The 26,475-nt window shown below is 54.0% G+C and overlaps 5 protein-coding genes across 5 annotated transcripts; 3 read left to right on the top strand and 2 right to left on the bottom strand.

The window, feature by feature from the left end:
• Positions 1-5,276: 5,276 nt before the first annotated feature.
• On the top strand, positions 5,277-5,555 carry VOLCADRAFT_63082 (uncharacterized protein; the record flags this gene model as incomplete). Its single annotated transcript, XM_002952998.1, has 1 exon — positions 5,277-5,555. A coding segment is annotated over one exon (279 nt), but the record flags the coding sequence as incomplete, so codon positions are not given.
• A 4,086-nt stretch (positions 5,556-9,641) lies between these two features.
• On the top strand, positions 9,642-10,237 carry VOLCADRAFT_63199 (uncharacterized protein; the record flags this gene model as incomplete). The annotated part of the gene is made up of 2 exons (XM_002952997.1): positions 9,642-9,860; positions 10,019-10,237. The coding sequence occupies 2 exons, from the start codon at positions 9,642-9,644 to the stop codon at positions 10,235-10,237; spliced, it is 438 nt and encodes a 145-aa protein (XP_002953043.1).
• Positions 10,238-10,695: 458 nt separating this feature from the next.
• VOLCADRAFT_105758 (uncharacterized protein) lies at positions 10,696-12,855 on the bottom strand (the record flags this gene model as incomplete). The annotated part of the gene is made up of 3 exons (XM_002952908.1): positions 10,696-10,879; positions 11,949-12,178; positions 12,724-12,855. The coding sequence occupies 3 exons, from the start codon at positions 12,853-12,855 to the stop codon at positions 10,696-10,698; spliced, it is 546 nt and encodes a 181-aa protein (XP_002952954.1).
• A 1,240-nt stretch (positions 12,856-14,095) lies between these two features.
• Positions 14,096-15,913, top strand: VOLCADRAFT_105757 (uncharacterized protein; the record flags this gene model as incomplete). Its single annotated transcript, XM_002952996.1, has 6 exons — positions 14,096-14,230; positions 14,315-14,374; positions 14,525-14,733; positions 14,993-15,146; positions 15,326-15,541; positions 15,856-15,913. The coding sequence occupies exons 1-6, from the start codon at positions 14,217-14,219 to the stop codon at positions 15,911-15,913; spliced, it is 711 nt and encodes a 236-aa protein (XP_002953042.1). The 5' UTR covers positions 14,096-14,216.
• A 3,657-nt stretch (positions 15,914-19,570) lies between these two features.
• On the bottom strand, positions 19,571-26,392 carry VOLCADRAFT_93717 (uncharacterized protein; the record flags this gene model as incomplete). The annotated part of the gene is made up of 11 exons (XM_002952907.1): positions 19,571-19,717; positions 20,265-20,348; positions 20,799-21,932; positions 22,402-22,535; positions 22,889-22,991; positions 23,339-23,514; positions 24,004-24,073; positions 24,515-24,529; positions 24,903-25,070; positions 25,867-26,037; positions 26,387-26,392. 11 exons carry the CDS (start codon positions 26,390-26,392, stop codon positions 19,571-19,573), a joined length of 2,208 nt encoding a protein of 735 aa, XP_002952953.1.
• Between the last annotated feature and the right edge of the window lie 83 nt (positions 26,393-26,475).

Genomic DNA, 26,475 nt, shown 5'->3' with positions numbered 1-26,475 from the left:
AAGTATTTACGAAGTACTGTAAATAAGTACACAGTACACATGTAAGAAGTACTTAGGGCAGACTACCAAGTACTTCATAAGTGTCAACACTACACCAGCTGACAAGTATTGATATGATTGCTGTCTATCCTAAAATCCTAAACACACTATCCTAAAAGCACTCGTGTTCACACAGTACATGAGTAGTAGGTATGGTCAGCCTGCACCTAGTGTCATCCTACACCCACATATCTTTTAAGATCTCACCTCCCACCACCCGCCCATAGCCAACACCACTGCCCCCTTCCGCCCTCTGCCCCTTCCGCGCCCACCACCGCTGCCATTGGAGTGTGGGTGTCCACTCCCAGCTGTGTCATCACCCTTTTCCACGCTCTTGTCTGTCCCCAATTGCAGACACCCAGCAAGCAGTGTTTTTTTCATTTTTGCCTATCAATTTTCCAGTCCAAACGGAGGAATAGGTTTTTAGTCGCGGGAATAAAAGTATTCCGAATCTGTAAGTACGCCCCCCCAGACCCCCCCAATGAGGTTTTGTTTAGTCGTACAGACACAGGGTTTGGGGAATATCGCAACACTGGCTCCAGCATTGCGTCCACATTGCCTACGACCTCTAGGCCGTCTTCATTACCATCGCTAATGTCTTGAGTGAAGTTTAATATCTTCTTTCATGGCCTTCCATGTTTTGAGAGCTTCGGGTCCGGATATTTTGCAGTGTTTGGTCCGCTCAGAAACAGTCCGATTCCTCGTTGACTTTCGGGTGTGACCTTCCTAGCAGTATCCATGTCATTAAATTACTATGATATGGTTAACATGTATGTCTCCTGTAAGATTCTAACGGCTTTGGCATAAACCGTCCATTTTTGGCTGGAGGAATGAACTTGTATGGTCGGAAAGTTATTTATTCTTAATTTTCAGGACCGCGAACAATTTTAATTCCGAATGCGGAATACATTCCGCAAAAAAAACGCTGCCAGCAAGGCGTCCTGGTTGCTGTAACGACGAGGCAGGACTCTCCGCCTCTTGGGCGGGTTATTGTCCTCTGCCTCCGCATCCACAGGCCCACAGGCGCATGCTGTTCCTTCAGTCGACTCTCCTCCAGGCTCCCTAACATGGCAAGTCACCACATTTATGGGAGATCAGTGTCATAATTTACACATACAAATTGAATTGCACCAAGCACACTGCCAATGCCAAATGCTTACCGTTGCCCATGGGGTTGATGGTGGAGACCTTGTAAGCAGCCAGGATGTCATTTGATACCTTCACTGCAAGCACCAAGATAACATAGGTAACGCGTGCAGCCCCACTGTCGTGCAGTCTGGTACATACACATTCGCGGACTTACCCCCGAAGGTCTGTAGGGTCATGGTTGTGCCCTCAAAACTCCTTTGTCATTCCCAGCAGGTTGTGCATCCTTCTATGTCGTCGCTTGCTTGACCTCCTTAACTGTGACCGCTACTGTTGAAGGGACCCATGGTGAGGAAATGTGAACATCGAACATGACAATGTTATGTTGTCTGCTAGCGATGGCTTTGGCACTTGTCAAACGGCATGGATCATCCACGCAGGGATCATAGTCGCCATGAAGAATGCCATCCAGGAACGCACACAAGATGGCCAGTCTGAAAGTTGCTGTGGTTATGCATTTGGCAATCGGGAGCAAGGAAGGATCAGACCACCTGATCCAGAATGTCGTCATAGGGTCAAAGCTCTTGCTTTAAGCCATATCATAACAAGACAGCAGAATAGTTGTCAAGGTACTGGAATTCAAAAGACGGCAAAAGTAGAGAAGCACAGGGCAACTCTGCACACTTTGGGCTAGCAATGCTGACAGCCAGCTTACCGCTCATGCCATCGAAGGCCTCGTGCTCAATAGTCACATTGTCAGTCCCCAATGAGCTGCCGGAAAGGCTATCGCGAAAGCTAGCCAAGTCAGTGTACTTTGACCGGAAGAGCTGTATGCGCGCGCGCTTTGGCCTATTCCCTGACGTGCATGCTTCGTTAGCATACACGCCAAAAGAATGACAGTTGTGAAGATCTTCTCAAAAGTGTTCGCAGGAGTGGTGGCACAAGCTCGGCAGTCATTGCCGTTGCCTCCATGGTGTTACGTCAAGAAGTAGCAATCAATTTTATAGGATTTGTAAGGTTCTGTAAGAGTTATTGGGAAAGAAGACAATGGATGCTCAGGGCTCGGGCCGAAACTGTACTGCGTTAGCCGAAATAGTTTCCGTTTTCTGGACCCTTCTGCAAAACCTCGCGAAACTGTCGGAAACTGCCGAAACCCTGAAAATGCTGTATTTAATGACGTTCTTGCTTAATAAACGTTATAAGTGGGCCCTACGTGCCGTCGCGCACCTGGGATGTGCTCAGAGCACTCTTCGGCACCCCTCGTCACTCTATGGTCACCCGCCTGAGGGGAAAGGCTGCTTCATCTGAAACTTCTTTCGTGCCATTGGTATATTATCTTGAGGATACGTAAGAGCAACACGTCCAGAGCTCAAACGGTCAGATGTGATGACGATACAGTGGGGTAAGGGGCCCCAGGGGACGGAAACGGGTAGCCATGACCTATGAGAACTCTTACATGAAGCTCTTTGAATGGAACCCAAGCAGAGGGGTAAGGTCTCTCCTCCATGCTCTTCACAGGCTTACAGCCATCTTTGGTAGCCCCACGCCACGCATAACCCTGCATACTATTCCTCCACGTACTCACTTACTCCCGAGACTGTCCGTACCAGGTCCTAGCCCACGGCAGACCTTACACTAGATCATTGTCATCTTACAGGGCTGATTGCCTAACGCAATCCTGAACCCTACGCGCATCACCGCCGTACGCATTCACGCAGAGGGAGAGCAAAGCGGGGAAACAGCACGGGGAGAGAGGGAGCATCAGTTGGGTGAGAGCTCTCGGGTGGTAAATCTGTAAATACAGAGAGTTCCGGACTGAATACTTAAGTGTCACCGGTTTGAAAAAGCCCTCATGCATTAGAAGGTGGAAAGATGCACGTTACAACGAAAACCTGTTGTACTTGTACTTCAGTAAAAGGCCGTCCCTAAAAGTCCACTAAAATTCATTGAAAGGCCCTGATTTCCATGGACCCCATTCTCCTTTTTGGGGAAGTAGGCACTAAAAGGTGGCACTAAAAGCCAATGGAAACAGGCCCAAAGCCTTTCAGATGTTCACGTGGTACATACTGTCAGATCCTGTTCTCTGAATGATGTCGTTCATAGCTTTCTGATTGAGTCTCCAAGCTAAGTTAGTACTATTGTACGACAACGCAAAAGGTAAGTCTTGAGAATAGCTACATGAATAGATATATGTAACTGCTCTTGCACGTTATATCATTCATCCCCTTAATGGCTGGTTGTCCCGACAGCCAGCCAACCTTGTCTTCACCGCCACACGCAAGGAGAAAGCAGGGATTCCGGAACCAGGTGATGACAGACAAGTGGTTGAGAAAAGCATTGAAGCGCGAAGGCTTCTTGATCACACGGCCGTGACAATTAGTTTAAGGGACTCGTTGCGGCGTCGACTCGAAGGGACTCGAAAGTGTCTACTGACCTTGGGACTTCGAGGTTGAAACTGAGTCAGCAACGGATCAGATAGAAACGCTTTTGTCGACGTCCTTCTTCCATTCAAACTCCCTCAATAACTTGAGGTGGCGGAGTAACTGAACGCAACCACCATCATGACATTGACGAAGGAGTGACACATGAAACACATTATGTATCCGTACTGCAGGAGGAAGATCCAACCGATACACGAACGCGTTGATCTTTTCCTTAACCACAAAGGGCCCGATAAAGCGAGGCAGCAACCTGCACAGCCCCACGATGCTCATATGTTTCGTACTCAAGAGTGCGCGATCACCAACAGACTCCGAGCGACCTTTGTCAGCCCATTTCTTCATCCGATCTCGAGCAGCAGCCAAGCAAGGCTTAGCTCGTTCAAAAGCATTTTGCAAATCCGTACTGAATTTAACAGGCAATGGATTCGGCTGTTGGAAAGTGACCTACACGCATGTACCAGAGAATGGTTCAGCAGTATCGGGAGGAAAGGTCCGGCGCTTTGCTGGTCTTCATCGGCAGGTTGGCCACGCTGCTCATGCGCTTCTTGGCCTTCTCCTCCCCCAATTTTCGAACCAGGTGAAAAGCCGGAGAAGAAATGGTGCAACATATCCTCCAAAATGCGATTTGCACGTTTTGTTTGTCCATCCGTCTGAGGATGATAACCAGACCTGCAACGCAAGTCGATTTGATATCCATCAAAAAGCGACTCGAAAAATGCAGAGGTGAACTTAGAATCCCCGTTGCAGATGACGACAGTCGGAACACCATACGAACACACAACGGTAGTAACGAAAATGTCAGCCGCTTTGACAGAGTCAGCAGAGGATGGACAGATAGACTTCGCCAAAGAAACCTGTTGGCTACGGCTTTACCACACGCCACCCTCGGCCTGCTGAAGGCGCGAGACCCTCCTGACATTGTTTAACGCATGCTCTCGTTCCTACCCAGGCCTAGCGCAAATCCATGTACGTTACCTCAAATTGCGCTGGGCGTGTGAATCGGGTCTTCTTCAGGCCCGCGTCATGCTGTCGTACGGCGTTTGCACAACAGCAAGAAAACGGGCTACTAACATGCTGTTGTTTGCATATGTTCTTAGTGTTGGTTTGCGGTACATCTAAAGACACAATATCATAGGCAGCAGTAAAGTAACTCCTGAGTTGTACCTTTGCCAGTGCGAGAACAAAGCCATGAGCGGGCCACCAGGCTTTCCGTTCCCAGGCTTTCGGCCTGGAATGCCCGGTGGAATGGGCTTTCCTGGTGCGCCGCCTGCTTTTGGCGGTATGCCAGGCGCAATGGGTAGGTCAAACGTTATGCGGCACAGGCTAAAGCTATGGCGTAGTTGCAACCTCTTCTGTGGATATGTAAAGCGTCTTTTGGATCTTCTGCTTTAATATCAGTAGGATTTACATTTTCATCCGAGACAGAAGTTAAAGTCCTGAACTTTGTGTGCTGGCTTGTTGCAGGCATGCGACCTATGATGATGCCACCAGGTCATATGGGAGGGATGGGCATGGGCGGAATGCCTCTTGGCATGGGGATGCCGCAGATGCGCCCACCTGTGCAAGCCACACCACCGATGGCGCCGCGCCCCACGTTGGGGACCAGCACTCTCGCAAAATCAGGTGCGTCATCCTTGAGCATCATAATGTTCCTGCAATTGACTCAAATTGGTATTAATTTGCCTGTTCTGGACTGCAGTCTATGTGCCTCCGTCGATCGCGGAGAAGAGCACGACCGTGTACGTCGGCAAGATAGCCTCGTCTGTGCCTGACTCAGTGGTGCGGACGCTTTTGGACGCGTGTGGGCGTGTGAAGTCGTGGAAACGGCAGATGGACCCCGACACAAAGCAGCCCAAAGGCTTTGGGTTTTGTGAGTTTGAAGACGCGGAGGGAGTGCTGCGGGCCATGCGGCTGCTGAACGGCCTTAAACTTGATGGACAGGAGCTCCTGCTCAAATGCAACGCGGCCACACAGAAATACACGGAGCAGTATGAGCAGCAGAAGACTGCCGAAAAAGCCGAGAAGAAGGCGAAGGCGGCGCAAGCCAAAGCAGCTGCCGAGGGCGCCGCTGTCCCGGAGGGCAGCGAGGGGACGAAGGAAGGCGACAGCGATAAGCCCGCCGCAGAGGGCACAGACGAGGACGAAGATGCAGCGGCGGACAACCGTGTGTTGGAGGTCATCATGTCAGTCGTGTCGGAGCGCGAGGAGTCCCGTGGCCCCTTGCCACCGCCTCCACCAGTACCCATTAGCGGCGTTCCCGGGGCCGCGCAGGCAGCCAGCGATTTCCTCGCGCAGCTAGGATCCGCAGGAGCCAGCGGCAAGCTGTCATCCTCGTTGCAGCAGCAGGACCGGGAAAAGGACGCTAGGGAACGTGAGACGAAGGAGCGAGAGCGGGAAGTAAGTGTGCAAGGGCATCTTCCGCAATTAGAACTGAATGCGAGTAGTGCATACGCAATTCTGCTGACTTGCGAGGTTACTTCGGCTTTTGGTTTTACTTGCGAGGTTACCTCAGCATCGCTGGACATTTGCTCCTTTGGAGACAAATTTTTGCCTCACTCACGAGGGCGGGGCGCGAGGGTTTGTGGAGCGCCCGTGCTGGCCTGTCTTGCGTCCCAAGTGATTAGCGACACTGGCCTTCGCAACGGCACGCATAAAAGAGCCGCCACAAGGATCACCCTAAGTGCCCGGTTCCACACCCGCGTGTTTGAAATGAGTAGGCTGAGACCAGGAGCAGTTTACGAAATTCGCTTTTCCTTCCTAACATTAATGCCTCCCTGCGCAGCTGCGAGAGCGGGAGCGAGAGTGGGCGCGTGAGGCTGATGCAGAGCGGCGTAAGGAGGAGGACAAAAGGCGGGAGCTGGACGCGAAGTACGATGCCAAACTGCGGGAATGGGAGCGATACGAGAGGTACGTCGAGGTGTGGGCAAGGGCCAGTGGGCCAGTTTGGGGGGAAAGTGCAAACCTAATAATAATTGATCCTTGATTGCCCACTTGTATCGCCATCCGCATCCATTTACCAGACGACCTGGGCGAATAATCTCGCGCCTTGTTAAAACACAGAATTGTTGAGGATTTCTTTTGGATAGAGGGCTGATTAACTAGGAACAGACAGCCTTTTCAGCCCGGCGCAGCGTCCCGTGGGTTTCGCTGGGCGTTACTAAGGTCCAAGATGTCTTTGGGGGGCGCGTCCGGAGTCTTTTTGTGGGGCGGTGGGGCTTTAGCAGCGAACCATGGGAGACCGGTCCAGCAGCAATCAAGGCACGCAGCAGCAGAGGCTTCCGTGCAGCCCACATGTGCGACAGCGGCGGCTTGCCTGCAGCCCCAACACACCCGCACACCGCAGGCGTGGCGGCGGTGCTTGTCACGGCGGGGTGCGGGCTCATCCCAAGCAACGCAACCATCAACATAGCACCATCAGCACGTTGCCTCTTCCTCGTATAATCCCTTTTGCGCGCTATGTGAAGGCGTTTGCAGGAGGTAAGGGAGGGTCATAATACGTAGTGTTGCGACCTGGCTGCCTTGCCAGGTCAGCCCCGGCGTTTCCCCTCGTGCGTGGCTTACCCTGCACTTGGCGGTGGCGGCAGACGGAGGGTGTATCGGGTCCGTAGGGAGAGGGATGTGTGCTGGGAGTAGGGTTATTAAAATGGGGCATGAGGGGCTCAATGGGGGAAGTCCGGCGGCAACTGGTGCTCGTGACACCGGTTGCCGCAAAACCCAAGTAGCACGGACGCGAACATGCACTCCTTGTCACCCGCACGTCCACCCACTTTAAACCCCCCCAACTATTGCACTCGCCTAATGCTAATGCTAATAATCTGATGCTGCTTTTCCTTTTGCCGTGCACTTGACTAACTGCGACACGAGCACAGCATGCCTTGAACTTGTCCTATGTTTTCTTCTTCTTCTCATCCGTTTCTTGAGGAACGGGGGCCAGTGCAGCGCATGGGCTCAGCTATGGTTACGGTACGACGCAGGGAGATGCCAAATTCAGCGATATAAGTCTATGCGCTCATAAGGCCTGCCTGCCGTTCTCCAGTGGTGGTACGATTGTCTTTGCAGCATATCTGGTAACCTGGTTTATTGTATTTATCCAGGCTCGTCTTGAGTACCGTGTAAAAACCTTTTATTTGCTATGTTGTCGATTTGTGCAGTCCTGCCTTCGTGCGTGTGTGTGTGTGTTTGTCAGGAGCGTAGCATGGCACGTGCTGTGGTATCTGCGCTGGTATTGCCGCTGTCGCTGTCAGTTCGTTCTAAGGACATCCTTCTAGTCTGTGTGCGTGTGTCTGTGAATCCGTTCTAAGTGCCGATGTCTATGTGTGCGTATCTCTCGAAGGAGGCTACAAGGCTGGACGCTTTGGTTCGGGAGGCTCTGCTCATCATCTTCTCGCGCTTAATCGGTGTTTCTTGCGTGAAGGGGACCCTTTGGCCTCCCTCTTCATCGCTTTTCTGCTTGCGCTATCGCACCGCGTTGACCCATTTGCTCTCCTCCCTGCCCCTCCCGGCGTGTGCGGGTGGATGGGCCCCTGTCGCATGCATGCGGCGCGTGGGTGCGGATTTGCCACCGCCGGGCTCGCAGGGAGCGCGCCATGCTACGGGATCGCGAGCGTGAACGCCGCACACAGGCTGAGGCCGAATGGCGCCGTGCAGTTCGCGAGGATCGGGAGAAGTACGAGAGCGATGATGAACGGGAGATGTGGGAGCGAAGACCTTACTTTGGCACGTGAGTGATCATGTGAAGCCCGGGGAGATGGGTTTGTCGCGGTGGCGGAGGCAGCCGCGCAACGCTTGGGCACTTCCGATTTCGGCAGGTGTCATCGCTGCGCCTCGCGAATGTGTGTCGAGGGTTCAAAGTGCTTTAGGAAATGAAAGGAAGTCTTGGAAGGTTTTCTGTATAATGATGCGTCGATGATATGTGCCGTGAAAAAGAAGATCCTGTGGGACTGCGAAATACAAATTGTGACTGCGGAAGGGTGAGGCGGCCTTGGGCGATGCCTAGCAACGAATAGCGCCACCTAACGGATCAGCCCATCTACTTCTAGCGCGAGCCGTGGACAGCGACTTGTTGCTCAGCCTGTACACCGACCCCCTCACGCGCTTTGCATGTCCCGTATGCCGCCCTACACAGCCGGAAATCCGTGGAGCGCCGGAAGAGGCGGCTGGCCGAGGAGGAGGAGGATGAAATAGACCGCCAGCGTGAGGCGCGCGAGGCGGAGCGCCGCGCCAAGCGGGCGGCCGCTGCGGCCGGTGAGACCAGCGCCCACGAGGGAACACCCGGGCCCGCAGGCAGCGTCGTCTATGACGCACACCCTCCGCCGTCATCACAGCCGGCACCGCAATCAGCTCCACAACACCAGCCGCCGCAGCCCCAGCAGCCGCCTGTGGAGCCCATAGTGGAACCCAAAGTGGAGCCAAAAGCTGAGCCGGAGGTCGACACGAATGACCCCATTTACCAGGCCATGCTGGCAGCGGCGCGCGCGCCGCCACCGGTGGCGCCGCCGGCTCAGCAGGCCCCGGCTGTCAAAGCCGAGGAGGCGCAGCGGCCGCTCGGCCCCCAACAGGAGCATGTGCACGTGGCCGGCCACGAACCGGGGGGAGGCGCCTTCCCAAGGCGCTCGGAGTCGCCACCCCACACGACCGGCAGCATGGGTGGCGCGATTGCAGGGCAGGCTGTGGGGCCAACGGCACCGTCAACGCAAAGTGGCGCGGGCGCCGCGGCGACCAGCGGGAGAGTGATCTTTGGCCCGGGTGGGCGGGCACGAACCAACGCAGCGCTCGCGGCCATGTTTGGAGATGAAGAGGAGACGACACAGAAGCGCCAGTTGGTGAGTCGGGGAACTGGGCCTTACCTGCCTTACCTGAACGGGCTGCATGGGCATGAGATGATCTTCGGACTCAATAGGAGCTATCGGATGGTTTTAAAGGGACTGGAGATTAAGCGATCTCAGGTTGGCAACCTTGTATTGTACGTTCATTTGCGAGCAGGACTTCTGCTGCTTATGCATATTGCCCCATAGACACGTGCGGTTTGCGCCCCACGCCTGTGCACAGAAACCTATTCGTTACAGCGAGGAGGAGATGCTGGCGGTAACGGACTCACAACCGCCGACTGGGCCGGCGCACCCCGCACCTGCAGCGGCTGCGGCACCGTTGGCCCAGGCAGCGCGGCCACCTATTGACTCGAAGGCGGCATTGAAGGCTATGATGGACTCCATTCCCACCAGCAAGGAGGGGGTCTTTTCGTACCCAATCAAGTGGGGGCACTACAACGCTGCCGCCATGGGTGAAAAGTTCAAGGTATGCAAACTGCCTCTTTACTTGCTATGGCGATATGGTGAATGCGATTTTAGGCATAGCCTGAGCAGTGTGTGATTTTGCTGCAAAGCGATCCTTTTTCCTTACCCTGGCCCTCGCTATGGTGTTCTTTGTGGTCGTCTTCACTGGTGGATATGTAGGGCTGGGTGTCATCTAAGGTGGAGCAGCTGCTAGGCGTTCAGGAGCCGACGCTGGTGGACTACGTGGTCAAGCTGCTGGGGCAGCACACAGCGCCGAACATGCTGCATGCGGAGCTGAACCCCGTGCTGGACAATGACACGGAGACGTTTGTCATCAAGCTGTATCGCATGGTCATCTACGAGACGGAGAAAGCGGCGCTAGGGCTGGGGCAGCCGTAGTGATTGTATGCTGGCGGCATGCCTGGGCTCCTGTGGAATTTTGGGGGCTGGGAGGTATAGTAGGACTGGGACAAAACTGGGTCCTTAGGTTTGGGACCGCTTCACAGGCCCGCAGGAATGCGGTTACAGTGAGAGATGCTGGGATATGTGCATTCCGACTGGACATATCCGGCCGTTTACGAGGATGGATGTGTCGTGCAAGGTTTGCTTGTGTGGACTGTTGTACGATGGAAGCACAGTCGGCGTGTGACCTTTGCGTGGCCATGTTGTCTCTTGTTGATCCTTCAGACGGTCGGCTGTGGGTAGTATACGAACTGGAAAAACCAGCGTCTCGTTCCTGTAGTTCATGCAGAACCTCGGAAGAAACATAATAACATACATAGTGAGCAAGCCACTATGTATTCGGTCGTGTGTGCGTGGACGTCCCATGAGCTTCCCCTGCATACGAGCAGGACGAGCTACGGTAGAGCAAGGATAGCGGATGGCAGTCTGTCGTGTTCATTCAGACCATTAAGTGCGACGACGCTGTAATCGCTTGCCGCCGGGTGCTGTAATTGGCTTGCAGGGAGCTTTGCGCTCGTATGACTGGCCAGGAATGTTTGACAGTTAAAGCTGCTGGCAGTTAAATAGTCCAATAGGGTGCTATAGCCATGGATGCATGGCCGTGCCGTCATTAATTGAGCGCAACGCTGTGAATTGCTAGTGACCCAACAAGACAGCGCGGCCCCGACAATGTTGGGCGAGGTTTATACACCGATGATCCTTTGGGATCCGCTGTAACAGCTTACAGGCGCACCGTTTATATGATTGCGCAGCGCTGAACCCGCCACGCCTCCGCTGCCATGCGCCCACTTTTCCTGCTCATATATGCAGAGCTCAGCCCCATTACGACGCGTGGCGAACGGTGGTGAAGCGGTGGCACGTCCCGATGAGGCGCATGCTGCTTTGCGAAGCAGTATAGGCCCCAAAATACAGCGAGCACTTCAATAATGCCAGATGCTGGCAGAAAAGTCATAATCCCGTCCATGCGAGAAGTGCCTCAGGAAAGCCAAACGGTCCGAGAAAGCCACAGCCCTTTATGTGCACAGCCATGACGCGCTTAACTGCTGTGCTCGCGACATGCGTTCGCTGATGCTTACACAACAGCACGTCACACCCCGGCATAGTCCCTGGCTTGGCCACAAATCCCCAGTCACGTGATGCACGGCTCGGAAGCTACTGAGCTCACCATGTGATCACGCTGTGACCACGCTGATTGACCATTGCCGGAAGGTCGCACAGCCTTGTTGCAACCAAAATTCACCTTATTAGTGTTTCTTGAGGGGTGGCCCCCCTTTGAATGCTCCCAGTTCGTTGTATGCAATGCCCACCATGCAACCCGCCAACCGTCCCCCCGCTCCCGCTCCACACCTCTGCTGCCGTGGCGCCAGACGGCCCCCGTCAGATGCAAATGTGCCAAGAGGTAACCCCTCCGCACGAACAATTGTCCTCTCAGCTATCTGATTCCAGACCCTGGCTTTCGCCTGCTTGGAGACCAACAGCCGAATCCCGGGCTAGTCCGGCTAACATAGCTACATTAAAATGCAGCACCCGCGCTCCTCAAAATCGTCATACTCGCTGTCCGCATGCTCGCTGCGTAGGATAAAAAGCTTGCTTCAGGCTCGGCAGTCGAACATGGTCGTCTAGACTTGCTAACCGCATATCTACGCACCTGGGTTCAAACTCCACTACTTGTGTCAGGGATTGGCCATATTGGTCCTGCCACGATATGTTGCGTTTGTAGCCATCGCTGCTCTTTAGCGAGTCAGCGGTCTTTAATATGCTGGACTTCTTTGGTATTGGCACTGCGGTCGGTGTCGGCTCAGGTTGCCCAGCAGTGTCCTGAGTCCCATTGCTACTTGAAGGCTGTGGCACTTGCTCCGCTACCGTGTCACCGGGCGGCTGTGATGCGGCCAAAGCGAGCAGAGCGGAAGGAGGCCGCCCGCTCATGTGCTCGTGCTGCTCTCATGAAGCCAACATCTAAATCGGGTTCAGGGAACGTGGAGCACCTATAGTTTGGGGCGGGAGCAGTATAGATAACCGTTATCTGTCCTCACCGCTGCACTTTCCAGTGCCTGTGTCACTAGACATCCGTCATGATACAGTATAAAATTGATTTACGATTGAGCGATCAATTCACTGTTCATTGCGCTGGCGACAACCAAATGCCCTTGTACGAAACGGGTCTGCTCTCTGTAAGCAGCGAAATGTTCCTGTTTTCCAAGGAACGCATGATACATCACGTATCGATGATGAAGAAACCAGATAAATATGCTGAAGACATCGGTGACCAGTTCTTGCATATCTATGCTTGAACGTTGAAGGCCGTTGGGGCCCCACCTTGGCGCGATTGAAACTGTATTCTTCGATATTCAATTCGTTTCTTACACCCAGCTTGTTCCCAAAATAACTTAGAACTCAGTTTGCCCAGAAGCTGGCCAACTTACATGCAAGTTGGCCAGGCGAAAACGCTGCCGGTACTTGAGTCTCCAAGGAGCCCTGAGAATCATTTGAAGATTGTACATAAGAGGCAACGGCCGCCGGTGCTGATCAGCATGGCTTGGTCCGTGGATGACCATCTTCAACGGGCAAACCGCTGAATCTTTGCAAGTACTCCGATCTAGTCGCAACCCCGACGACACACAGATTACGCAGGATCTGAAAACAAAGCAGCTCTATGTTTTGCGATATTTCCGACCACACTATCCCCTACAATGTCCGCCTCCCGCGAAGCTGTAAGCACCAGACCTTGCGTGAAATAGGGTAAAAATCATGATTACACCCCTCGGGCCCTCGGTTCAGTCGTGCACGTGCAAGGCTGGCTATGCATGGGTGTGTGGCACCGGGCCCAAATCCAGACCGTCACCACACCACCACGGTCGATAGACCCACAAAGGGGGACAGGAACCGGGGTCCCAACGAAAATTTGGACCAAACCGTTCTCTTAGAGGGTCAAACCTGTCCTGAGTGAATGCGTGTGTACCTATATACGTTTCAAGTCTCGTGAGAACAAACAATTATTTTCCCTGCCATGGATTCATAATTTTCATACTCGTTAGCGCGAAATCCGGCTTATTGAGTACCCAATCCCTGTCCTGGACTTTGCCTGAAGCATCCGTATGCGGCACACTCCACCAGTGTTCTGCCCCCGGTTTAATAAGGATTAGCCTGCGCCATGACATCGGTTGGCACCGCATAAGGATTTTAGGTGTGTCAGCCGTGATCATTTTGCAACGTTCTGAATGAAAGGGCGACCTGGCCCTAACAGCGACTCTTGAGGAGGTGCGGGCCCAGGTGGAATGTGCAGCTTGTGTGCCCGGTATCTGCAAACCACCCCTGCTACAGGGCGTTGGATCAACAACGGTTCGTGAGCATGCACGGCCATCCGAGCTGAGGAATTTGGGTGACAGCATTTTGCGGATTCGAGCATGCGCAACCGAGGTAAGGGTACCGTTGTGCAAAGGTGCCGCAGGATACCGAACAAGACCTAGATCGTTATGGACCTAATGATTATGTAAGGACAGCCTTGCGCCTTCAACTTGCTGGAAAGCTTCACCGCATACATACTAATTGCAACTTCGCCGCATACTTGCATATCCGGTTTCCGGTAGACGTGTTCCGTACTGTTGGCCAATTCGCATTCGACGTCGAAAATGGGGGCATTTTGAATGGAGTTGTATTGCTTGGAGTTGCTTCATAAACTCGAAGCCTTAGGATGTTGCTTCCTTTGTCGTACGCCGTACCTTCGATGCTACGTAAGGATGAGCCCTTATACCCCGTCGCTGACACCGCGTTGCAAATATTTGCAAAAGCTGAGCTTCGAACAGGCGCAGTTGTTCAACATACAAAGATCAAGCTCTGCCACATCTGGAGCTTCATCAAGGATTGCCGAAGTTTCTTTTCTCGCACTTCATAAACTTTTAAACTTAGAGCTTAGAGAATGGAGGGTGACCGGTGAGTGTTTGGATCAGGTGGATACGGAGTTTGTTGTAGACATGCGCGGCCGCCTTACTGGGACGCCCTTTCCTGAACGTGCAGCAACGACTTGAGGAATAGCACCCTCACACTGTACTATCAGCAGCGTTCCCAGTCGGCAAGGTGGGCTTGGCTTTGGAATCGTGCTTGCAGCTAGCTATCAACTTCTAGCTCTGAATGAAAGGGCACTTTTTGACAACTTGGCACCTACCAAACTATGCGTCCTTTATTGCATTGGTGCAAAAACTCATTGTATGAGCGCGGCATTTGCAGGCCTATGCCAGCCCGTGTACCTGCTGGACCGGGAGCCCGACTAATTGGCAGCGTGCATACACATGTTTATGATGAACGTCCATCGCTAGCCAAGATTCCTGGTGCTGGTGGCGATGGCCCAAGCACCAGCGGGGCGGCGTCGGCCGGCCTTCGATCCACTGGAGGCAGCTTGTATAGGACCAAGAAAGTCGTTTACTGGACAGGGCGAGGTGAGTTGGACGTTTTGCTTCAAGGTTTGAAAGCTTCACCTGGGCAGTGTAGCTACGCCCCACGAGCATAAACGCCACCAAGATATATTTGTTACATAAAAGCGAAAAATCTCACAAAATGCTGTGCTTAACCTTCTTCTCTATTTTCTGACTGCACAAGGGTCGTATACTGCTTACTGGTTGACCATCTAAGGCCGAGACAGGCCCGGATTATCCAATACGACCATGAAAATGTGCCTTTACTCCCTTCGTGCCGCAGACCACCATATTGTGGATGCCCCGGATGTGCCGGACTCGCAATTTGAATGGCACCCCCCTCACCTCAAGCAAGGGGATGTCGCGCCTGGACCACAACTGGCAGTACGGGAGACGCCGGGAGCCTCCCGCATAAAACTCATCGGGTCTAAGTACAGGTGTGTTGCCGCTGCAAGGCAGGGCCTGCCCCGCCCAACGTTGATACACGACGCGGAGCGACTGCCTGCTGCTCTCTTACTTCCTTTCATCCCTGATTCCCTTTTCCTTTTGGAACGTCAAATCTCCTCTTCAAGCGTCATCTTTTCATGAGATGTTTTGGTGTTTTTGTGGCGTACAGGTATCTGCCCACGATGGAGCCGGGAAGTACCAGTATGTGGGCTGTCAGTCCGGAGGAGGCAAACCTGTACGGCAGTGTCGGCAGCAACACATGGGGGGCAAGCGGCATCGGGGGCCCCCCTACCGGGCCGGAGAAGCCTCGTCCACTGACCGCCGTGGGGCCCTTGGGCGCCCAGCTGGATATCTTCTCCAAGCAGCGAGTCATGGGCTACAAAGAGTGAGTGCGCAGATTAGCGGGGGGGGGAGGAAAGGAACTGAAACCGTGAAGGGGGAAAGGAAGAGCGAGCAAGTCTACAAAACCCAAATGCAATTCAACCTCGAACGCGACTGCTTCCACACGGAGCGGGGACGGGCATTGATTTTGGGGGTCGTGGCAAACTCTGAGGTTCAGGTAATTGTGTATTTGAACCGGCAGGGGCGGTTAGGAGAGCTTAGGGCAGGTACGGAACGCGGCAGGGGAGGAAAAGACCTCGGAAAGGGGGGTTACCGAATGTGCTCTGACGACATATGAACGCACATAACCCTTTGCAGCCATTCTGACATGACAGATGTTTCTTTGCTTCTCCTGCCGCTCTGCACGGTGACATAAGCGTGCGTGTATACGTGTATGTATGTATGTATGTATGTATGTATGTATGTATGTATGTATGTATGTTGTTACAGGGTGGTTAACTTCGCCAGCGGCCCCCTTTCCCGGGGCAGTCCCTGCTCTCCCCTGCTAGAGGGGCACCCTAATCCGTCACCCCATCCGACTTCAGAATGTATTCGTTGGGTTCGGCAACTCACCACCAGCATCCAACCAAATCTAGCGGATCAACGGCGCATCAACTTAGTTCCTGGTCAGCTCGCAAGTTGATATTATCACGTCCTACACCGTCCATATGATGGGGGGCCACCTCCCATTTCATCACTCCTCAAACACCCGAGGAGCCGGCAGGCGGATTTGAATGTATGCATGCATGAATGTATGTATGTATGTATGTATGTATGCATGCATATGTATGAATGTTTTGTATGTATGAATGTATGGGTCGTGCAGGTACGAGGCATCCACCAAGCTCCTTAATGGTGTCGGAAGCTGGGAGAGGACCCAGAGACATCTTACTGCGTCTATGGACGTTGGTCGCCCGTCCCGACTGATGTCCTTTGCGCAGCAGACAGCGTCTTTCCGGGGCCTGAACGTCGCCACATAGAGATTTCCTTGATGCCTCCTCCCTTTCCCAGGGGCGTTTCTTATCCCCCCCCTCACACACCCCTACCTTGGCGCCCCCCGCCGCCTCTCCCCCCAAACGTATGGTGAGTTACCGCAACCACGGTGGCTCGATTGGAACTTTCCACCTCCAGTCGGACAGTGTAAGATTAGGAAATCTTTCGTTGTCGCGACGGTTGCTGACTGTTGAGTATATTAAATTGAATAGGTTGTCTTGTTGACCGTCATGCCACCACGACCTACTGCCCTGGGGAGAGGTGGGGGGGCCCAGGGGGGTGCGTGTTGTTAAATTAAGTGGTAGCCGTGTGTGGCGATGCTGGGGGTCTAACATGGCCTTCTTGAAAGACTAGAAGGAGGGTTGGGGTGAAAAGCTGTGGACGGTTGGAGAGGCGAGTTCGTGCTTCAGGGTTTCTGAACCGGCAGTGGGCCGCGGGGAGAGACGGTCTTTGGGGGGGGGGGAAGCAGGAGCCCGCAGGTTGAGAGACCAAAGGGGAGAACGCACGGTGGCGCTCGGTTATTCGCCCCCCGATACTGCATTACGTGGCTTCAAAAAGAGGAGGGTCAGGAATGAGATGACGAGAGTGGGGAGAGGGTAAAGGGAACTTGTATAGATGTTAGGCATGTTTCCGGGTCATTCGCACTTTTCAGGAAGGAGCGCGAGTTTGTAGCGGGGGGCCCGCTGTTCAGGCATTGAGCTACTAGCTACTCGCGGGGATAGGCAAGGCAAGGCATTTTAGCGATTAGCCACGCAGGCAGTCAAGCACAAAGCAACCGCAGCGGTGCTGGCCCCCAGTCGGGGTTTCTTTTGATAGCGGGGAACGTTCGCTGGTCTTAATATTTTCCTCGTCACGCACGCATGCTGGATGGTGCTGGTTGTCAGCAGGTTGGTTTTATTATGAACCTAACAGGGTTTTTGTTGTTTCGGCGGGACCGAGAGTTGTACCGGCAAGTTTTTGACTTTGACTTGCATATTTATCGGTATCTCGGTATATGGTGTTTTCATGTCTGCACGCGATCATGTTCAGTTACAGACTGGTGAAAGACTGCAATTGCAAATGTAGCCTTCTGTCCCGCCATGTTGATAAGGGTGTGATCTCCCAGAGGCAGACATTCCGCCCCTGGATGTCGGGGATCTGTTGATACGTTGCATCTATAGTAAATCTTATGACCGGGTGGTGCGCGATTTATGAGAGAGAGAGAGGGCGTACGGGGATGCGTGTGTTGGTCATTTCCTTTCCTCTCTGCGCTGCGCTGGCGCTGGCCCAGCTTTGCTGCGGCCGCCAAGGCCCATGCCTCGGTTTTACTGTACGAAGTTTGCTGCTGCTGTAACTTTGTTAACAAGGCTTCGTTCGTGACAGCGCACAGCCAGGATTTGCACCATAGGTATATTCTCCTTTTGCTTGTACTGAAGCTAGACCGACTAGGGTACTGGCACCGAAACCAGCAGTACTCTGCTGTCCAGGGAGAAACCTGTGCGATACTTTCTCACGTGCCTCTGGGTCCATCTGGGCTGTGTGGTACAAAAGCAACAGAGACGCTATTGCCGGAAATGCAACGGTTGCCGGACAGCAGCTCTGTGGTTCTATGAAGCAACAATATCCGTCGTTGCCAAATCGGTAACCCTGTCCGCCAGCTGCCCAGAAGACGTGCCGTTCCCACAACTCCACAACTCTTCAAGCTTTACCTATCACGCCTTCAAAGTCATTTCCACGTGCCGCAGCAACACCGTCAGCCAAAAACAATCTGACGATGCTACCATGAGACGTCTATTTATTGGCCTGCTGCTCTAGGGTCCTATCTTCACCCACCAGGAGCACAGGGCTCCTTGACACCCGGGCTATCGGTGCGAGATGGCCCGGGTGATGTGGGTGATGTGAACACATGATGTGGAACATTGATCACATCCATCATTTGCACCAACAAAGACCGTAGTACCCATAAACATAAACAAACGGACATATCACGAACAAAAGCAATTTTACCTTCACTCCATTATTCATTCCCTGCACCCGCACCTGCCTATACGAACATGCGCATACCATCCACGTGGATGAGAGCTCCGGAACCATTCACGTCCTATCAGGTCCTATCAAGCCTACTCGGCAGCATGTACCCAGCCTGCACGTCCCCCGTCTCACAAGCTCATTATTATTACTATTATGATGGTAAGGATGATGGTGGTGCGAACAGCAACAGCAACTCCTCAACCCTCATAAATATTTTGTCATTATCGCTCTTGGCTCATGTGGTGTCACATTTTTGGGCGGGGCCCCAGCCGTCAGCCGCCTTTCCAATGCTTTGTCAACGTAGCTAATGTGTATTCACTCACGCTCTCAAACGCCGCTGCTGCCACTGCCTTTGTCGCCGTTGTTGCTCCTCTCCATCCGGTTACCCTGACGACCACTTTCGGGATCCGCCGCCGCCGCTGTTGCTGTCGTCGTCGTCGTCGTCGTCGTCGTCGCAGCCGCCGCCGCCGCCGCCGGGCTCCCCCGGGTGCCTTCGCCACCGTGCCGTCTTCGAAAAGTGGTGGGAGGTTGGCGACCGGAAGGTGAACCCTTCTCCGATAGCTCCTCCTGTACGACAGGACCGCAAGCATGCCCCACAAGCCCCATATCGCATTAGGGAGGGAATAAAAACCGGTTTAAGCGGGTTTTTAATACGTGTATGAATTTGTTTCGTGGGGTGCAAACATATTTTTGTAAGGGTGCTTGGATAGATACACCGCTATGTGCCTGGGGGTTTAAGGCTGGTTGCCTGACTAAGCAACGTAATCACCCGGGCAGGACATACACACCCAGGCAGCAGGCTATTAAGATCATTAAAACACACCCATCAACGCACCCATCTAACCACGTCCCGACTCACTCCCATGACGACAACCATACCCCATCCTCAACCGTAAAAAAGCCTCAACTCCCTATTTTTTCCCCCTGTTTTGCCTAGTTTTTCTAGTTCCTATCCCTCTAAACCACCAGCCGCCTCGTGAGGCCGACCCCGACCCCGCTTCCTAAAAACAGCCCTCAGAAAAAGAAACGGCTACCTCACACGAACCTCAACATATCCGGGGGGGAGTCGGAAGAAGTCGTCGGGGGGCGCGGGCTCCCTGCCCGGTCCCTCCCCAATCAACCGAAACTTCTTGAAGCTGAGCAGCATGTAGACCGTCAGGATGAGAGGCACCTGAACCTGCGGGCCCGCCGGGTGGTAGTGGGGGAGGGGGGAGGGCGGGGGGGAGGGAGGGAAGGAGAGTGTGTGTGTGTATGTGTGTTGCACCCCCGCCGGGAGTTGGGGATACACTTGGCAGACGGTGGGGTGGGTGCTGTGCTTGTATGTGTATGGCGCGACGCGTTAACAACCGTTAACTGTCAACAACTGTCAACAGTATGCAGCCCTTAGAAATTTACTGCACGACACCCAGCACACACACTCGCCGCGGACAGCGTCCGCAATAACGGCGAACAACAGCCTGCTCTGGTATATAACCAACCACCCTGATTTCCCTTAGACTGGCAAGAGGTCGCCGTACTCGGGGGAAAAGTGTCTTCCCCGGGCCCCAACACGTGCATGCGCGGTGCACATGCGCGCGCGTGTGTGTGTATGTGTATATATATATATATATATATATATATATGGTGTGTGTGTGTTTTGTTCTCCCCACCCGCCCATTTCCTGTGTATACATATTCCCGCCAACTCCCCCCGCCCCTCCATCCTTTCATTACCCAACGCCGTACCTTGACAGGGAACATATCCAGATCGCCGTACTTTTCCATAAAACGCGCCACTTTGGCAAACGCTTTGTTTGCCGTACCCACGACCTCCAGGAGCGGCAGTAGCTGAAGGTCTCGGAGGAGTTCCGACACGAGTGTACAACACCCGGGTGTGTGGGGGGGAGGGGAGATCGGGATCTCTCAGGACAGCACCACACCGCCCGGAGGGGTCATTGTCCCATCGCCACAATAACGTCGTGTGTAATGCGGTTGCTATGTTAACGCGAAAGTGTAATGTTAACGCAATGGAAGGGCATAAATAGTACGGCATGAGTACGAACAACGGCGATGGTACGTAGGCCTAGAATTGAACATCCCTCCATTCATTCACCCTGCCTGCTCGTACACGTACACATATACACATACACACATACATACATACATACATACATACATACATACATACATACATACATACATACATACATACATACATACATACATACATACATACATACATACATACATACATACATACATACATACATACGCGCACACCTGCTTGAGGCTCAGAGGAAAGGATTCTGCCATCCAGCAACGACCGGTGAACTTCCTTGACTTCTTAGCCGTAGCAGATGCGCGGGTGCTGTTGCCGCCGCCAGCAGTTGCGGCGGCAGGGGCGGCACTCTTCGCACGACCACCGACGGCGGCGGCGGCGGCGGCGGCGGAAGGCCCCGCTGTCTTCCGTTCAAAGATCCAGCTCCGCCACCCTCCTCCCTTCTTCGAGCTGCCCGCCACTGCCGCCGCCGCCGCCGTTGATGAAGGACCTGCCGCCGCCGCCGCCGCATCTGTCCTCGATCCCGCTTCCAACGAAGCATCCCGTTCGCTGACTACCGTACCCGCCGCAAACGACGAGTCCTCGCCATCAGCGGCGGCGGCGGCGGCGGAAACGCCTCCGCCGTCAGCGGCGTCGTCGTCCGCCTCCGAGCCGTCTTTAGACCTCCTGCGTCGCGCGTCTGCCTCCGCCTCCGCCGCCACACGAGCCGCCAAAGCTGTAAGATCTAACTCAGCTAGATCTTGTTCAACACCTCCATCCAACCCCTTGTCCTCCTCATCGTCCCCCCCGCCGTCGGCCTCCTCTTCGTTCTCTCCTTCTGCCGGCGCTTCGCCCTCCAGGGAGAGTGCTCGCGGCGGCGGCGGCGCCGCCGCCTCCGCTTTAGCCACCACCACGTGTTTCTGCAGTACAGCGTCAGCCTCGGCGCGCCGCCCTTGGCCCTTTTCATCATCCGCCGGCACCAGTCCGGCGGAAGGTACTGCGTTCCGTACTTTTGTACGGCCTTTCCCTTGAGCCCCGCCGCTGCCGCTCTCCTTGCCGGAAAAGATGCCGCCGATGACGCCGCCGTCGTCGCCGTCGTCGTCGCCGTCGTCGTCGTGCTCCGCTAACTCGGCGTCGACGTCGACGTCCTCCCCTCCTCCCTCCTCAGCGTCACGTTTTCCTCGAGTGGCGGCGGTTGCCGACGGCGGCGCCGGCGCCAGAGCACGCAGCCCACTCGCCGCCGCGCGCGCCGCCGCGGCTTTCGCGACCCGCGCCGCTTTCTCGTCCTTGGCTGCCGCCGCAGCTGCTGCAATTCGCTGGTGCTTCGCCGCCACCGCCAGCTTGGCGGCCGCCTTAGCCGGGTTGCTGCCTCCCCGCTGCTTGCGTGTGTGTGTGTGTGTGTATGTGTGTGTGTGTGTTAGCGAGCGTGTGTTAGGCGAAAGAGTCATTACGGGGTTTAGGCTTTCGGAAACTAATTAAAATGTCCTCAAGAAATAGCGAACGCAAAGCGGTTTGGCATTTTTTTGTGACGAAAAGGAGAAACATAACGGGGAAGCTGTCGTACGCTCAATCTTATGTGGCAATGTACGGCTTTTGTAAGTGGCTTCTGCTTTGTCGGAAAAGTATTTAGTACTTTTAAAGCACACAGTACAAGAAAACCTGGAACCCCCACACCCCCAAAAATGCCGGGAGCCGGATGAAGCGTGGGCCTTTGATGCAGGCGCGCGGGAGGCGGGAGGCTATAGGAGAGAGCGCACTTTTGAGGTCTGTGTAAAAATTGTACGGCACGTCTAAGCATGCTCAGGAGGGAATATCGATGTACGGAAATCCAGCGGTATGTCGTACCTTGGTACTTAAGGGATTCACCGGGGACTCGACAACGGGGTCAGGCTCAAAAGTAGCTGCCAAATAGTCATCGTACGACATGTCGGGCGTGAGGCCGTACGGCATCTTGTAGTACGACACCGCCACCAAGCGACCTGCGACGCGACGCGATTTCGCGTGTTGTGACCAGTTCACCCTCGACGACAGCGAACTGCTCAGTAAGCCGCCGTTTTCCGTTAGCCGTTAAAAACACACACGCGTAAAACACACTTCCCCGCCCGCCTCCACCGCAAGGGGAACCCTGCCCTGTGACGTCGACCCTGACAACCCTGGCAATAAATTGGTTCATCCCCTTTAGGGGATGATGAACTAAAAACACCATCGCCTTTAGGGGTTGAGGAACTAAAAGCACATGCACGTACATATGCACGTGCACACCCAGGTCCCTAAAAACACAAGAACCCCTCCACGTGCGCCTTTCGCCGTACAAGAAACACACCCCACCTACCCGCCGCCTCGTACAGTCTGCAGTTCCACCCCTCCACCTTCTCCCAGACCTCCTTGGTCAGCCAGCCGGACACGGGCTTGAACCGGAAATCCACGGAACGCAACTGCATGGCAGTTGGAGGTTGGTGGTTGGTTGGCTGGTTGGTTTTACGTGAAGAAAAAAGAGGACCAAGAATGGAAAGGAAAAGGTTTGGGGCTCTGTCGGGCTCGGCCAAAAGGCACAGACACACGCACAAATCGCACAGGTCGGGATTAGGGTACCCGAAAACATACATACATACATACTAACCGACTTGTGCTGTGTGCTCCCGACCCTTGCGCTGTGTTTCGGCTTCGGCCCCCGGCTCTCGCGGCCCACAGTGTAATCTAAGTCATACATACATACATACATACATACATACATACATACATACATACATACATACATACATACATACATACATACCCTCACCTTCTTCCTCTGTAGGACCTCCGAAGACAGCAATACGTCCACTTCCGTCTCCAGCGCGGTCGGGGAGTCCGGGTCCCCATCACCACCACCACCACCTCCTCCACCACCACCACCACTCCAACTTCCCTCGTCATTGCCACTGCCACCACCACCACCACCCATCTGCTTGCGAGCGCCTAGTCGGGGGGACGCGGACGAGTAGGGGGGAACAGGAGGGGGCCCCGGGGCGATTTGGAAGGTGGGGGGGGGAAAGACGAACCACACGCGATTGAAGCTGCTGCCAGGGCAAGATAGTAGCAACCGAAAGAACTGACCGAAAGGCGTCCGTGGCGACTGTGACGACTGTAACCTCGGGATGACGACTGTAACCTCGGGATGAAGAATTGACGTAGAAGTTGGAAGTCCTACCTACCTAAGCCGCCAGAAAAAAAGGCTGAATAGTATAGCCAAACCGTAAACTAGTAGGTGTAGAAAAAGTAGTGAAGGCGGCGAGAAAAAAATGTGCTGACGTAAAAGTGGCGTAAAGTTGCTGGCCAGGAGAGAAAGCTGCATTGCTGATACTGAAAGGCTGCCGGTATGCAAGTGCTCCTCCCAACCCCCCCAAAAACTAGAACGCGCGACTGAGTGGTGGGGGGGGGGCAAGCAAGGGATAAAAAGATACACACGTGTTTCGAATTTGTGTGTGTTCGTGCGCATGTAGCTGCTGCTGGTGGTGGTGATGGTGGGGTAATATTCCTGGGTTGCAAACCCCAGAGCTCCGCGTAGCACAGGTCCGTCCGCTCACAGCAAAACAAGCATATTCCGGCGCCCTCCCCAGCCTAATCCACCCACCCACCACCACCACCACCCCCAACCCACCCGCACTTCCGCCCTCCCCCCCCCAACCCACCACACCGCCACCGCCCGCTCCCCCTTACCCTTCATATCCAGGTACGTTTTCTTGACATGGTTGACTAGCAGCGCCCGGGCCTTATCTCCCGTAGCGTCGTACAGCAGGGAGAAGTGCCCCCGCTTCCAGCTAGGAGCCAGCCCACCGCCGCCGCCGCCGCCGCCGCCGCCGCCACCACCGCTACTACTACGGCTGCTGCCGCCATTACCGCGATTGCGGTTGTCGTCACCGTCGTTGTTATCGCTCATATCACCGGGGTAATCGAGTCCCATTAAGCTGCCATCCACCCGGATAAGGCCCCCCTGGAGGGGGTGAGGGCGGGGGGGGGGTTGCGGGTTATGAGGCAGATAACGGGTGCGAAGGCGGCGACGGAGGCGAGGGAGGTGAGGGGGTTATGTGGTGTGTGGTGTGTGCGGGGGTGGGGGTGGGGAGAGTTAGTGTCATCATGAGATGCAGGAAGGACGAGGAGCCCTGGGGGCCACATGGCGTCTACGATACACACATACACACACATACATACATACATACATACATACATACATACATACATACACACACATATACACACATACACACACATACACACACATACATACATACATACATACATACATATACACATACATACATATATACATACATACATATATACATACATATATACACACAACCCACCTTCTTCCACAGCGTGTAGGTATCACTCGGGGCGTACCTCCGCACCAGCGCCCCCACTCCGGGCATAGAGCTGCCCAGCTCCCATTTCAGCTGGAGGGAGAAGTCGGGCAGCTCGGACCGCAGGAGCGCCAGGACTGCGGCCTTCTTGGACTTGACGCGGGCGCGCATCTGCGAACCAACGGGCGGAAAGAACAGCCGAACGTGAGGAGGAGCGTGAGGGTGGAATGCGGGTGCAGGGAAATCAGGCGAGGCGGAAATCTGCGCGTGTCTGCGGGCGGAAATGCGCGCTGAGGATCTTCATTTTTTTGTGTTTAATAATTATACTTGTGTGGTTTTTTAATGTTACTCGGAGCTGCGATGAAGGAAAATAGCGAACATGAAGAGTTGCACGAATAACTGGTAACCGAAGCGAGGTCCGTAGTACAGCGACAAGTTAGAATTAGCCGGTGAACTATGTTTAAGATGAATATTTCATATAAATATAAAATATAAAATATAAAATAATAAAGTACAATATATCATAATACTTTACATTACATCATATTATATATTCGAACTGAGCCGCGATATGCATACCAAGGCATCTGTTGAGGGAGCGTGCTCACTGCCCTCACTCAAAATGACGTATGGCGATGAAAAGAAGGAAAAGCAAATTCCCAGCGTCCATCGGCATAGCGAAGGGAGAAAAGGTAAGAGGTTCGGTATTTAACAGGACTTGCACCCGTGCTCCCAGCTGTAGCTGTAGCATTTTCTTTTTCGTCATACAAATGGCTACCACCAAAAATCAACAGTGATTAAAAAAACCCGGCATGCATTTACTATTTCATGCTCGCAAAACGAAACATTCAAAAGACATTTTACAGAATTTATAATATTTTTATCTGCGATGCTAACAAATTCCAGCTGAAGGCATAGCCCCCCCCACACAGCCCGGGCCCTTTCCCCCCTCACCCCCCGCCCCCACCTGCTCCACCTCGGCTGTTGCAAGCTGTAACGCCAGCTCCCGGTCACCCAGCTCAATCGCCTCCATCATGGGCACCCAGCCGCGGGCGTTACGAGTCACGGCGGAGCAGCCCGCGGCCAGAAGCTCCGAAACCACACCCGCATGCCGCCGCATCACGGCGACGTGGAGCGCCTGTAACCGAAAGCAACCGCAGGTAACAGAATATAATAAAACCCTTACATTATCGGTTATAGATATATCAGTCAACGGTCGACGGTCCGTGAGTTGTTGGATTTGTTGGTTAGCGGTAGTTAAGATGAATTAGTTGGGTGAGTTAGACATGTTGGCAAATCCTAAGTGATCTTACCCGATATGAGCTGGACCCCATGTCGTACTCCACTAAACCCTCACCCTAGTTCCCCGTTCGCAACTCCCACATCCCGCCAAGCCGCCTCCTGCTTGCCGTACAGCCAGCAGGAATCAGTTCAACCCCCGAAGCATATTACCCACAACTGCTTTTTGAGTCTAAGTGGCCACGAACCTTCATAGAGCCGTCGACATCCAGCTCGCTGCTTGGAGTGCGTAACAGTTTAACCGTTTCCGTTCATGTTTACCCCCCGCCCCCCGAGT

Source organism: Volvox carteri, assembly GCF_000143455.1.
Source record: "Volvox carteri f. nagariensis unplaced genomic scaffold VOLCAscaffold_33, whole genome shotgun sequence".
NCBI classification, from domain to species: domain Eukaryota; kingdom Viridiplantae; phylum Chlorophyta; class Chlorophyceae; order Chlamydomonadales; family Volvocaceae; genus Volvox; species Volvox carteri.
This window is presented reverse-complemented; position numbering and strand designations above follow the sequence as displayed.